Source organism: Oxyura jamaicensis, chromosome 1, assembly GCF_011077185.1.
Source record: "Oxyura jamaicensis isolate SHBP4307 breed ruddy duck chromosome 1, BPBGC_Ojam_1.0, whole genome shotgun sequence".
In the NCBI taxonomy this organism is placed as follows: Eukaryota; Metazoa; Chordata; class Aves; order Anseriformes; family Anatidae; genus Oxyura; species Oxyura jamaicensis.
The window spans coordinates 69,777,798-69,793,090 of NC_048893.1; the positions used below are offsets into that span (position 1 = coordinate 69,777,798).

A 15,293-nucleotide genomic window follows, 5' to 3' on the forward strand; every position below is an offset into this window, starting at 1 on the left:
CAGGATACTGAAGCTGTTGAAATGGCTTCTCTTCGAGAACATTTGGAAGGTCAGCTGGTCAATTTTAAGGGTGAGCTTCTGCAAAGGCATAGTTTTACTCAAGCCAGTCTTTCTGGGAAGTTGGCAGTGGTTCTCCAAAATGACTGTCAACTTCAGATAAAGCACACAAATTACTTTTAAGTTATGCCTTGCACTTTTTATATATGATAGACTATGTTTACTTTTCTAACTGTTTGGAAATCTGAGGTTACTGTGTTTACTCGACCTTAAGTTTATTAGATAATACAAAAGGGCATCACTGTTTATTATTATGACTATTACAGTTTTGTTTAAAAGGTAAGTGGGTTAAGTGACGATGAAGTTGGTAAGGAAGTGCTAGAGATTTCTTACTTGAACCTGAATAGCTGTACTTGGTTATGTATTAATACTTCATGACCATAATGCAGCTGAAGGCTTGGATCTTAATACTGCTTTGTTTGATATACTTAGTAGTAACAAATACAGATGTACATGTAGACTGCAGTGACAAGAATAGTTGCTTCTGTAATTATGAAAATTTTGTTAACATGCCTGTTTTCTGTTTACTATGTCACATGCTTTAAATTATTTTGGAGATGCTTAGACATGTAGTTACAGGTTCCCTCTTCCTGGCATTAGTTATTGTATAAGAGTTATTCATTAGGAGAACAATTGAGTAGTGTGTACATGTGTTTCTGAACACAAGGTATTTCAGGACAGAGGATCATAAAGCTGATCTTAATCCATTCTGGACTACCAAACAGGAACACTTGTAACAATCTCAACTTCAGCTGTTGAAAAGAACTGTTTCTAGCAGCAGTGTGAAAGTGTTTTAGATGTTTTAATGTGTTACACTTGCTGTAAATGAAGTAATGGCTGCTTTGGCATCTGTCCAAAGTTTGGCATGCAGTGAGGTTTCATCTAGCACCAACCACAATTACTGACACTTAAAAAAAAAAAAAAAAAAAAGGAAAGAAATTTGGCACCAGACACTACATATTTTTTAATCAGCTACCTATTTCTCTTAGCTGCTCTTTTAGTCTTGTAGACCTTACTTGTACCTTTGTAAAATCAAAACATAGAAGCATGAAAAGCACATGGTTAGGTGATGGCTCTCTTTCACTGCATTGTTTTTACATTCTTCTTAAACCTACCCCCTCATGCACACCCAGCCTTGTTTTTTTTCTCTGTCCTTGAACCTACATCAGCCCATGCCAAACCTTTCCCTTCACTGATTGAGGAGAGCTGTCACAACATACTTTCCCTGCATTTAGGTCGCACACATTTTTTTACCTTAGCTCAGGCTTCCTGAGGCCTGAGCTGCTCTTGTCTTCCTGAGACTCCAAACTGATGAGACAATTTAATTGGAATGGGGTGTGGTAGTTGTTTATCCTTCATTACACTGAAATCTAGTGAGATAGAATAGAAAATGAAACAAGAATGAGTTAGAATAGACAGTAAGTTCATCATTGATCAGGTGCCCAGCATGTGTACCACTAAACAGATTGTGTTGTCCTGTGTGAAAGCATCTTCTACAGCACAAACTGATCTTAGCTGTTTATTAGGATTCTGACTTTTGACCTAAAAGCCAGCAAGGCTTTGTTATGGAGTCATGTTGAGCTGAAGCACTAGGTGCAGTGTTATTTATCTTCATATGTTCAGGTAAGCTTGTTCTCAACAAGTCTGGGGAAAGCTGAAAGCCCTACTACTTTATGTTGTCACAAGGTAGCAGTCAGTTCACAAACCTGATTCCTCAAATAGGAGTTTCTCAAAGGAGATGTACCTGTGGCGTTCTGTGTTAGTTACATTTCCCCCTTCTAAGGGTGTTGTTGAAATGTACAGCTTGTTTGTCACAGTTGTCCCCTATACCAACAACAGCAAATAGTAAATTCTTTTTCATCTAAGAGGCTGCAGACCATCTGCTGTTTGCAAAAAAAAAATAAAAATAATTGTACCATATTCACTGCATATCTATTTCAATATGTTTGGAGGGAATTATGTGGATAGAAAACAGGTCCAACATGATTCATTTTGGACAAGGAAATCACCATTGAATTTTCTCTATAAATACATCTGATTACTTCTGCAGAAGAATAACCTCATGTTTGAAGCCTTTTGAATGGAATTCTCTGCTCGTGCCCATCAGTTTGGCTAGGCCCTGTGAAATCAATGTAGCTAGACTAGCTTGCACCAAATGGTAGAAAATCAGGTTCACCTTTTGTAGATTTACTGCCCAGTGTTTGTAAGATGGTTGTGTTTTTGCCTTGTGTGTGTAGGTGCCACTGAATTGCTGCTTCTAGCCCGGCGGACAGATTTGAGGCGGATTTCCTTAGACACCCCAGATTTTACTGACATCGTTTTGCCACTGGAGGACATCCGTCATGCCATCGCCATTGACTTTGATCCTGTGGAAGGGTACATCTATTGGACTGACGATGAAGTTAGGGCCATTCGCCGATCATTTATCGATGGGTCAGGTAGCCAGTTTGTTGTCACAGCACAGATTGCTCATCCTGATGGCATTGCTGTGGACTGGGTTGCCCGAAATCTATATTGGACTGACACTGGCACAGACCGTATTGAAGTTACAAGGCTTAATGGGACCATGAGAAAAATCTTGATATCAGAAGACCTGGAAGAACCCAGAGCTATTGTGCTGGATCCTATGGTTGGGTGAGGACTGTTCATGAGGGTTTTTTAAATATCAGTCATATAAAGAAGATACGTATCTCTGTGTACCTGCATGCAGATAGTGGAACACAATGATAAACTTCTTTGTCTTCAAAATGAAAATACTGTGCTCCTTTGAAAGTTAATGCTTTCAGGCAAATGCTCTCATGCTCTCTTCCAACTATTTAGCTTCTATGTCTTTAGGTTTTATTCTCTTATTTAAAACTTTTTTGGGGACTGTGTGGACTTTGTTTATTCTAGCTAATAGCATTTGTTACGTAGTCTTGCTCAATAGATTGATACAGTAGTTTTCTGTAAAGGATTGGTGTGTTTACATGTCAATACTACTTTCAATGTGCTGAGCATCGTTATCTAAGTAAGGAAACATATTTGGTACAGAAACTGACTTTTCTGTGTGCTGTGTAATTTCGGGGTGTGGTAGTCCAGAAGGAGCTATGTGAATATTCAAAGTTTTGGTTTAATAAGATTTTATTTCCATTGCAGGTACATGTACTGGACTGACTGGGGAGAAATCCCAAAGATCGAGAGGGCAGCATTAGATGGCTCAGACAGGATTGTGCTAGTGAACACCTCGCTTGGCTGGCCGAATGGACTGGCACTGGATTATGAAGAAAGCAAAATATACTGGGGAGATGCTAAAACAGACAAAATAGAGGTTTGTAAATGCACCTGCATTTTTAACTCCCTGGAGTTACAGAACATCTTCTAAGTGTTTAAATTCTGATGTAGCTCATAAGGGAAATGGAATAATGATTGATTTCTGCTTTAAGAAACATTTCAGTTTCTTTTTTGGCTTTAGGCAAGTTACTTTCCAGTCTTCTTTGATTTTTCTATCTGTAAAATAGAAATAATATCCATATAGTAGATCCCTCTTTTTAAGAATGTATGATAAGGATTTGCTAAAGAAGTTGATTCTCAGGTCAAGAAAGCTGATTGGGAGTAATACTTGCAGGTTAAACAAATTTATCTATTATTCTTCATGTTGCTCAGCTTAAATGCAAGTAGAACATATTTTAAAGAAATAAATTTAATTTTACATATAATTACTTGTTCTCCCCAAAACTTTCTATACTTTGCATCTCCTTTGTTTTATTAGAGTTCCAGCAAGTGATTTTGCTTTCTTTCTGCTATGTTCTTCTGAAACTTATTTGAAAGCAAAAATGCTGTTTTTCTCTTCAACACTGAAAATCTTCTGTTTATTTTGTTATATATGGCATCTATGGAACATATTTGACATTTATTATCTCTTTGTCAGACTTTGAGAAAATAAGGTTTAGTATTTGTTCAGTTTATTATCAAAAGACATAATTCTGTCTGAAAACAGGAGACTTGGCTAGTATCTGGCACATAGTAACAATGCCTGGCTTTGCTATATCCTGGTAGGTTTACCTTCCTTGTTAAAGTGCAACCTTCCTTAGTGAATCTTTAACATTACAAATATCTTTTAGCATTTACAGTGTTAGGCACAATATCTCCTCTAGCCTTATGACATTGTTTTATTTATTTATAACTTCAAATACGTCAATTAGAAGTCATAGTCTTGTCTTAGAAGGTCACATAACTGCTTTTTCTCCTTCAGATTCGAAACAACTCTGCTCCTGCAAGGTGATTTGCTTTGAAGCATTCCTGGGGAAAGCCTGTGGGACCATTATTTTTTTTTTGTCCTGAAAACAAGATTTATGGTCCATAATTCTACAGTACAGCCAAATTTTTACCAGTAGTGAGAAAAAAGGGTAAAGAGACTAAGTGATGCTTAGAGGTTTATTTATAACAGATTGAGCTCTTCAGCCCTGATACTGCCTTGGACACGAATGTATTTCGCAAAAGGAAAGTCAGGCATTTTTCAGACTCATGCTTGCTAAAACAGATTTTTTTCACCTGTTTCAGGCTTACTCAGAGCATGGTTCCATATTCATTGGTAATAATTCTGCTCAGTGCTGGATCAGTTTGTGGTAGAAATTTTCATCTAGATCAGCCATGACCTCACTGCTTCACTTCTGTCAAACTGGCTAGAAATACCACATGTTTATACCAACAATGTCTGTGGCAGGTCAGAAGATATCTGATCTGGCATAAAGTCTGAAACTGCGACCATTTCCATTTCATTATTTTTAAACCAACGTAAGCCAGCAGAATGAATTTGTCCCAGGTTTTCATGTAGTATCTATTCAGGACATCTGCAGAATATTAATGATCTTCAGGTTTCAGAATTACTAGTTATTTTTTTTCCTGTGAGGCTACAGGTGTTAGAGTTATGATTTTCCTACTGCTGCTTTTATACAATTCATTAACTGCTGTGGCTTAATCCAGCTGGTACCACACAGACATTTGATTACCTCTCTCCCTGCCCCTTAGTGCGTTGTTGGGAGAGAATTAAAAAAGGTAAAAGTGCAAGAACTCATGGGTTGAGATAGTTTAATAAGAGGAGGAAAAAATTAAAGAATTGGTGCACAACACAGTTTCTCACCACCAGCCAATCCTTGCCCAGACAGTCCCTGAGCAGCAGCCACCCCACTGGGCAACTCCCCCCCCGAGTTTCAGAGCTGAGCATGATGCCATATAGTATGGGGTATCCATTTAGCTGGTTGGAGTCAGCAGTCCTAGTTCTGTCCCCTCCCAGCTCTTGGTACACCCCCAGCCTCCTTGCTGACAGGCTGCACGAGAAGTAGAAAAGTCCTTGACTCTGTGTAAGCACTGTTCTGCAACAACTAGTCATGTGAAGAGCAGCAGGGGTCCCTTGGCTTGTTCAGCCCAGAGCAGAGGAGGCTGAAAGGAGGGCGAGCACTGGGACAGGCTCTCCAAGGCAGTGGTCACAGCACTGAGCCTGCTGGAGTTCAAGAAGCATTTGGAAAATGCTCTGACATAGTGTCTGATTTTTGGGTGGTCCTTTGTGGAGCCCGGAGTTAGAATCCATGATCCTCATGGGTCTGTTCCAACTCAGGATATTCTAGGATTCTATGAACTAAAAACGTCAGTGTGATACCACAACTATTTTCATCCTAAATCTAAAACACAGCACTGTACCAGCTACAGTGAAGATAACTAACCCTATATCAGCCAAAACCAGGACGTTAACATCTTATTAATGTGCAGAAAATCTTGAAAAAGCCTGGCTAAAATCTTTAAAGCAAGAGAAGAAATCTTGCAGCTTTTGTTTGCCATTTCTGGATTTTAGATTTAAGTATTTGGTTTTGTTGTTTTTTATCACTTTGATTGCAGAATGTGTCAATTTAGGGGGATGTGACAGAGGTCTATAAAATCAAAAGTAGTATGTAGAAGGTGTCTAGGACTCAGCCTTTTTTGATAGAAGCATTTGGAATTGATACAGACAGGTGGTAGGTACAAAACAAATAAAAGCAGGTGGTTCTTCAGACTCTGTGCTAAGTTGTGGAAACGCTTGTGGATTTTTAAAGCTTACTTGTGTTACTGGGAAGACTAGGATATGTCTGTGGAAGGGAATTCCACTGAAATTTACTAATAAATAAATCTGCTTTCTGAACCACAATTCACTGAACTGTAAATTATTGCAGAATCAAAGACTCTTCTCGAGAAGTTTGACTTGGTTCTTTTCTTAAGCTGTTCTGTATGTATAAGTTTTTGTTATTCCCTGAGACAAGATACCAGGATGGGTGGACCTTTGGGTTGACCCCATCCAGCCTCTCTGTGTTCCAGGGTTGAGGCCATTCTTCTATTTGTTGAAGCTTTGGAGAGTCTTAATTCTGTTAGTTTGTTGTATTACCCTGAGAAAAAACTCACATTCCTCCTTTGACATAATATTGCTGCTTGCTTACCACACTTCAGAAGGCTAGAAATGGGCTGAAAATTGATGACCTCTGATAGTGATAGATAGGTAGATAGGAGTGCAAGTTCATTACAGCTGCTGTAATTATAAAAGCGTGGAAAGGCTCTATAGGATGAAGAGATGTTCATCTGAGAGAATGGGTCGGTCCTACTTAAGTATGTTGTTTTTTCTCAAATATGCTAAGTAATGCAAATATAGTGGTAAGTCTCTTTATTGATGAATCTTAGTGAATTTTCCCCATGATCTTGTGTGGTCTTTGTATTCTTTTACACTAGATTGACAGTGTTATGTTAGGCTACAGAAAGATTATAATGACATTATCTAAATCTGTGATATCTAAAATATTACTAACATTTCATATCTTCCTTTTTCCTTCCACTGCTTTTCACTCCTATGGCAACCATGAATCCTGAGGAGATTTGTAACACTTTCCCTGCCCTTCCCATCCTCTTTTTATAGCAGTTTAGTAGAAGATGCTTTGACCTTCAGTAAATGTTTTAAACTTGCATTTGGGGAAAGTACAGTGGAGGAGGTGCAACAAAGAGGATATTTGTGACAGGATCAAAATATGAAATTTGGGATTGAACATGCAGATCTCTGAGTATATGCCTGGTCCTTGCTTTGCTTGTATATGTCTGTATGTATTTGGGATGAGGACTGGGGGGAGAAGCAGGAGAAACATGTTTGTATACCTAATCTGTTGTGCTTAAGTACTGTTTCATAAGTCTTTTTTCCCTTTTTTTTTTTTTTGTATGTAGATTTTTTCAGAACCATGATTTAATTGCAGCATTACTAAAATTAACGTTTCTTGCAAGCTATGTTTCTCGTTTGTTTGTGCCACATATAAGCTTTTATTTATTTTTTATGCACTGATTCATGCTATGCTGTTCTGGAGCCCCCAGACGATAATAAAGCATCAGCAGGGGTTAATGGAGACTGGTAGGGGGTACAGCAGGGAGCTTTTGTTCCCATTTTATCTGGCAGCCTGCAGCAGGCAGAAGCAGGCTGTGGCTCAACAGCTTCGTCATTTATCTCGGTCAGGTTTCACTGCTGATAAACTGCTATTGAAATGGATGGCTGCTATTGTGCTTACCAGTAGGGAGGATTTCTCATTGACTTGCTACAGGTTTAAAGCATTTTCCTGTCGTGCTATGAGGTTAAAAATGTATGATCTGCTCTGTTGAATTGGTCTTATGTTTTCCTGCTCAAGTGAATATTTGTCTTCTGAGCACGTACACTACCTGTTTTAAGGCATAGGTTGGATATAAAATGGTCAGCAAAACCTCATATTGATAAAGCAATTACGAATGTCTGTGTGTCTGTGTGGTTGTATGGATTAAGAGGAAATAATAATGATATAGCTGATTTCTCACAGTTTTTCAGCCTATGCTTCATTTTTCTTTATTCATATTCTTTCCTATTCTTCATTCTCAGAGCCAGAGATGACACCCACTTACACCTACTAGTGGTGAGTTTAAAGAAAGAATTCTCTGCCTCCTATAAAGATGCAACCATTATAAAGTGATTTCTGAGTGCAGCTCTAACTTAAAGTGTTTCTGCATTCCCAAATTTATTAGCCATGCCTAGCATTACTGTCTCTAATCCTCATGATTAATATGGGAAGTCTTATATCCTGCTGTTTTTCAGCATAAGTACACACAAGCTTTCAGAAACCAGCTTTGTCAGACAACAGAAAGTGGATGCCACTAAGACATTTTTGAGCACAAAAATCTTGAACAGAGAAGACCTTTTTGTGTTTGACCCGGGAGCTAATAGCTTGGCATGTAGAGAATGCTCTAATTCACATTCTAATCCTGAAATTGCAGGGCTACATTTTCCTCTGATGACAGCTCCCTCAATTTTACCACCACCCTAATAAGGAAATTTTGTTTTCTAAACAGTCACCATTTATTTTCTGACTGAGATTTTTTTTTCATGTTCTATATCTTTGTATTATGAAATGCTGATGTCTTGCAAGCCTGATTATTAATCCTACCCCATCCATCCCACATTGAAACAGAAGTTTGAATATTGAGAGGCAGAAACTATTGAATTCCAACCTGTTGAACACATTTGCTTTTGTGAACTTGCATTAAGCTTGCACTTAAAGTAGCTGAAGCAAATACTTGAAGTTGCTTTGCTTCTTAATTTTGGCCACAATACGTTGCCCACCTGGTTTGGATAGTTGTGGCACATGAAAATTTCATTCAGCAAAGAACAACAAGGATGTGCTTTAGGGGGTATGGGAAGATCTCCCTCCTCCATCCAAGTTTCAGAAGTTTAAAGCTTACTTTGTCAGGGAATTTTCACTATTTCTTAACACCTGCTAGGCCTGCATTAAGAAATTATTAATCTAATACATCTTTCAAAAATCTATAATTTTATTTAAAACAACAACAAAAACTTTATATTTTGCATATTTTTCATTTTGGAGGTTTCTTTTGAACCTCTGAATTAACTTAGGAAAGAACTAAATTTCATGATGCAGTTCAAGCTAGGAAAACTATAATACAAAGTAAACAAATAACAGCTACAGATCAAGTACTAGTAGTCTCCCGACTGTTGAAGACTGGGATCCAATAATTTGAGTAGCCTCTTACCTTTGGACTGTAAATGTCTAACCAAGGCTTTCTGACACTGTAAGTTTGTTTTTAAAAAAATAATATATATATATATTTATTTGGCTTTTGAGCATGGTGCTACACAATTGTCACTTAGAATTATACTTTTTGCAGCTGTTCAAAGTGTTTTAATATAAAAGTTTAAAAAATGCATTTAAAATATTCATGCCAGTTTAGATTCAGGAACATTAAAAAGTCAAGTTTTTATTGCCTTTGATAAACTGAGTATATTTGAATAAAACTGAAATTTGCAAAGTGGTTATTGAGGCAGCCATTACAGAACACTTTGGTTGATGAGTTCTTAGAGAAGTCCCCAGGGATCTGCTGTCAACAGCAGACTGTTCTTAAAGAAACAGATTAGAGGTTCCCAGCACCTCACAGCAGAGAGAGGACACAAAGGGAAGAATTTTGGGTAGACAGATCCAGAACTCGTGTCCAAGACTATACTGATCTGGGTACCAAGCATGGTATTTTTCTAAGCAGTGAAATTACTACCTTAAAACTAATGTGATGATATAGAAAATATGGATGAGTTCTACTATAAAAGCACGTATTTTTTCTGCTAACTCTAAGGAGAGCCTGGAGTGGCTACATCAGATTCAGATGTCCACTCTTTAGTTATGTTTGAGCCTGGAAGTCATGCTGGCTTCTACAACCTTCTTGCACATTATTGTTAATAGTAAAAGTGTACCTTTTTCAGACTTGGTTGTTGCTTACATCTGCACAACTTGATTTAAACTTTTCAATGTGAAAACTGAGGTGTTTCTAGAACCTTTGGTTACAGATGAGCAGTCTTGTTTTGCTAATGATAGCTCCGTAAACGTCACGGCTCCCAGTGGACTAGTGTGGAACTGTTTGAAGTACAACCTTTGGATTTCACTAATGTGTCATACATGCTTCCTAGGAGTTAAGAAATTGCATTTTAGTTGACACTATTGTCTCATCTAGAGAGTAATAAGCCTCTACCAGCAGTCAGTGTTGGTTACCTAAGGGAAAACAAAAATTCCTTGAACTAAAATAACTAGAGCCATTATCTGACCTCAGTGAGAGCCCAACACACTTAAAAACAAAATATGAAGGCAACCTGAGGAGCGATGTGAATAGATATTGAGCTAGCGTCTGCATTTCTGATTCAGATGGGTGATGATTTGTCAGTCTACCATTTTCCCTTACCCTGCAATATTCTGGCTTCTCTCCCCTCCAAGCTTAGTAACATTGCTGCACACAAAAAAAAAAAAAAAAAAAAAAAAAAAAAAAAAAAAAAAAAAAAAAAAGAAGACCTGGGATGGTCCTTGTGATCCTTCTTAATAATTATTCAGCTTTCTCTACACAGTTTTGTGGTTTTTTATTTGGCACCAGGATCTTGTAGTCCTAATCTATTTTTTTCCCTGATACTGTCCATACTGTAACCTTGATAAGGTCTAATGTCTGTGGAAAAAAAGGGACTATGGGAAAGTTAATACTTTCTGTTAGCCTGGTAAATACATGTGTTGGAATTACGAGCTTTTGGGCATGCAGAAACTAGGAATTTAAGTGATTTTTCTAAAAGAACAGTTCAATCAATGTAACAGCTTACTGCCACCAAAATTGGAAAGCATCCCAGGGTCCTTCCTAGTTTGCACTGGCTTAGTCACTCATTGGACTGTTCTATGAACCAGTTGGACTTGCCAAAAAAGCAGAAAACTTCCCTTGTCTTTTTCTTCTACAAAAAAAAAATCAAGTATAGTTACTCATAGAGGAGTCTGGCAAGCACCAGGTTTGTCAGATAACTTGGTAAAAATAAGAAGTTCCTTAGGGAATGGTACTGGAACTAAGTCCCTTGGGAACGCAGAGGAGAGAACAGAGGCTTTTGCCCATGTTCAAGAGCATTAGAAGTTGTGCTGCCAAACTTAAAATTTTAAAATTGTCTCACAAAACCACCATGGAGGTTCATGTTGGTTTCAGCTAGCTTACTTTGCTTCCTGTGAAGTATGAATATAGTCTTCATGTGAAGTATGAATATAGTTACTCATGAGACTTAGCTCACAAATGGTAAGCTGCAAAATTGCAGTAATTAGCTTGCTTTTGATCCTGTTTGTACCCATATTCTCTTATTCTCTTATAGTCTATGCCCACATAACAGAACACCCTCAGACCATTGCTGCTCCACTTTATGTATTTATAACAAAAAATAATTTCCATAGCCAAGCAGCTTCATATGAAAATCTCTTCACATCCTGTTCATTTCAGCTCATTTTTTGTCTTACCCTGTTCTTCATAAATGCAGGATTTTTTTTTTGTATTGCATGAGATTTCCTATGAGGTGTCATAGTTGATTGTCACAGTGGTAATTATATAAACTCTTTTTTTTTATCTGCTTATCACTTTACCTGACTTGAGACATTTTTAATGAAAACTCAACTTTTTTTTTTTTTTTTTCCCCTAAAATTAGATTCCACTATCGAGAAAATAATTCTGTTGTTGGCGTTGATTGATCAGGGAGCTAGGAAAGTTGTCCTATTATGAAAGAAATGAAGTTATACAGTGTCTGTAGTATGATAGAAAGGTCTATTTATGAAATTAATCTCTTCTGTTTCTGCATATTTATCTTCACTACAGTCCTATTAGGAATATTATCCATGCTCAGTAAAAATAATATTTTGAATTCTTTGGAAAAATAATTAGAGCTCAAAAAGAAATAAAGGGTGTTGGGAACTGTTAAATTAAAAATTGGTAATGGCTATTATAGAACAATATATAGTAAGAAATTGTAGAGTTGGCCAGAGGCAGTTGGTTTCTGAAGCAAATATAAAGGATTCCAGGTATCCTTTCTGTTAATTTCTCAGAATTTTACTTCAGTGAACTGACATCTTTCCATTTTGTATCTGCAATGCTCCTTGCCTGTTTGGAATAGAGGGAAAATGTGGTTGCCAGTAAGTTAATGACATTGACAGAATGATTTCCTTAAAATAAGTTTGAAGTTTTCACTGCTCAGCCAAAGAGGGTATAGTTGATCATGTCTTTTATTATTATTATTATTTTATTTTATTTTTAAAGATGGGAAGACTAATAAAATTAGAAATTTAGACAAGATGTCTTGTTTTTCGTCTTTCTGAAGTGCTATTTTATAGCAGGTCCATGTTTTAATTGTGTGATATTACTGCAGCCACAACAGTAAAATCACTCTGGTCTGGTCTGTTCATGTTGCTTAAAAAAGCAAGATGGAAATACATAGTTCACTAAATCAGACTGAAAAAAATGTTAATGTGAAGTTCAGAAGGCATTCTAGCTATCTTTCAAAGTTGTTTTTGAGAGATACTGTCCCAGATTTCTTTTTTCCATAATCAAATAGATTTAATGAGTTAGTGTTTTTTTTCCCTTCTCTGATATAGTAAGATTCATGTACATTTAGGTGGAAGATGAATAGTCATATGCTTGATTAGCAGTGTCATGAACTGAGTCAATGAGTTGCATCAAAGAAACAGTACATGTATGTATTTATCACTGAATAATCAAGGCTGAAATAACTGAGCTTAAACCTTGAATATTCCTTAACTGTTTTAGGTATAATTTAGGCCTTGTTCAAGATCTTCTTCTGTGTTATTTTGAAATATCATATATATATATATATATATATATATAAAAATAAATAAATATTGAATTTGGTATCTCATAGCTGTCTTAGTGTAACACTTCTTTGCAAACACCTTATGCAGAATAGTAGCGTTAATGATCAGCTCACTAAAAACTGACTTTTTCACCTCATTGCTTTTCAATTATTTCTGTTCCTAGAATGCATTAACAAGACCCATGCTGAAATTGTGAAGGTGGTAATGCTTTCTGATCTGTTTCTGCTATTCCAAACTTTTGCAAGAAACCCAACTTGCCGTTAAAGTGACTTGAGATTTTAAGGTCTACCCAGGAAGGATCGTCCATCTTCCCTCCCTCCCCTTTATTCCACACCCCCCCCCCCCCCCACCAATGATGTATCCTTCACATAAGTCTGTGCCAAATGGCTTTTTTTTTAAAAAAAAAAAAAAATGCTGTAAGGTTAACTCTATATTCTTGTAGGTGATCTTTAATTTTTTGAAGATACAGTGGTACCAATCATTGTTTGTAAATTGTTTTTTGATTATTGGCTTCTATTCAAAACATCCTGAGAGAGCACATAGTATGAATGGTATTTAAATGCTTCCTGATTATTTGTAAGTACACCTCAAATTAAACTGGACTCATGAATTAAGATGAAAGACAACAGTTTGCACACTCTCACCCTGCTTATGGAACTGAGTTAATTATGTGTAAATCCTATCAGCTTTGTCTAATAGTCTCCCGAATTTGTATTGGAAAGTGTGCTCTTTCTAGAGCCTGCATGCTGTCTTCTCCTTCTGGAGCTCTTGATACTGAAGCTGTCTAGCACCTTGTAGACTTGGGCTCTTGTGCTTGATGTTGATCTAAGTATGGCCTAACAGGAACAGACAGTTTCTGTTTTTAGCATCCCCTCAGTACTGTGGATATGAGGCGGTGTGCCTCTGCGTAGCCTCCCCTACAACTGGCCTTGGTCTGCCAGCCCTGAGCACAGGCTGCTGGTCTTGTTTGGAGCCCTGTGCAGCTTTGCCAGGGCTCCTGCATTAGCTCTAACCAGAGCTGAATATTATTTTCACAGATGAGGCAGGTGTAATGATTGATATCTAGACTTAAACCAATCAAATAATGTGTAAATTACCAAACGATCAAACCCCAGATTATTAGAAAGGTAAATTCACTGCAATAGCCTATTTATCACAGTTACTACTAGCATTCAAGAGTGAATTGAATCCAGGGTGTCTGGCAGCAGGAAAGACCCCTAGAAAATATCGCTTTGCAATCTAGTCCGTTGCTTTAGTATAGAAACAATGCTTCAAATATTTTTTATTGTTAGTGTTGACTGTTAAATACAGCATCTTAAAATATGACCACATTTTCAGCACCAATTCATCTATTTGAATATGTTGCATTTTTGAGGCCATAGGTTTGTATTCATTATTGTTCTAGGATAAACAAAACTCTTGTTCTACAAGCAGGCCGTTTGACATTTTTTGAGGCTGTTTAATTTTTGTACTTCTTTTTTTTTTTTTTTTTTTTTTTTTTTTGTGGAGCTTCTCACTCTTTCACTAAAGGTAGTGTTTGTGGTTATGCCACATCTGTTTCCTGTTGTAGTCTATATTCTCACTGTGGTTTGCAGTATTCAGAATGTGGAACCCACACCACATTGTGGTTACAGGAGCATAAACCACTGGAGGCACTGCGTCACAGTAAAAGGTGGGTTTCTCACAGGGGGATTCAGTGGTGCTATGCTTCACTGTGGTCAACTGATCCATCTGGGCTAGAGAAAGGAAATGAATACATAAAGCAGTATCAGCTGGGACTCAGTTGTCACCTGATTTTCAGTCCATAGAAGATTATGCTGAACTTCTTTGGAATAAATTGATTACTGATTGTGTCTTTTTATTTGTATCATTTATTATATGTGTGTTTTCTGTGTCATCCCTATATTCCTTGTCAGTTTCCATCTGCCTTACACCAGACTGTTTGGTGCTGTAGCCTATTGATGAGATTCTATTCAATTCTCCTAAAATACAGCCAAAGTGAGTGTAGACAGCATAGTGCCATGAAAAAATTCCTGTGGTGGTACCCAGCTGCTAGTGAACAGATGTTTCTATTAAATAATATCACCCAGATGTGTGATATCACAAAAATTTAATATAAGCAGATAGTTAATATTTAAGTCCTCCCGTCTCTTTTCCTGACTTTCAGAATAAGACGAAACTTATTTAAAGTTTACCAGAGAAAGTTCACCTCACACTATATGCCTTCCAGCTAATTCTTTTAGCTGGTAGGTAAGCACCCCCTAAATACAGAAGTTTATTCTTTTTATAAGTACAAGGCAAAAAGTGTAGTAGCTAAAGATAGTGCTTTGTGGTAGTGATATTTCACTGGTTATTACTGTGTTTTCAGTCAGCTTTGCAACATCCATCAGTTCCACATAGCTGTTTGGTTTGCTTAGACAGCACTAATTGCCATATATTAATTAGCTGCAAGCAAATGGCTTGTCTCAGTAGTTTAAGGGGGATGGGGCAAACAAGTAATCCCAGAAATTTAAGAGGTGTGTTATGGATAGAAAGGGGGTGGTAGGCAAAGGG

The 15,293-nt window shown here is 37.2% G+C and overlaps 1 protein-coding gene across 1 annotated transcript in view; it reads left to right on the forward strand.

The window, feature by feature from the left end:
- The window catches only part of LRP6 (LDL receptor related protein 6), a 128,108-nt gene that overhangs the window by 72,472 nt on the left and 40,343 nt on the right, over positions 1–15,293 (forward strand). Inside the window, exons 6-7 of the mRNA XM_035308723.1 lie at positions 2,295–2,691; positions 3,193–3,364. Of these exons, the coding sequence (XP_035164614.1) occupies positions 2,295–2,691; positions 3,193–3,364 (569 nt within the window). The remainder of the gene's footprint in view (positions 1–2,294; positions 2,692–3,192; positions 3,365–15,293) is intronic.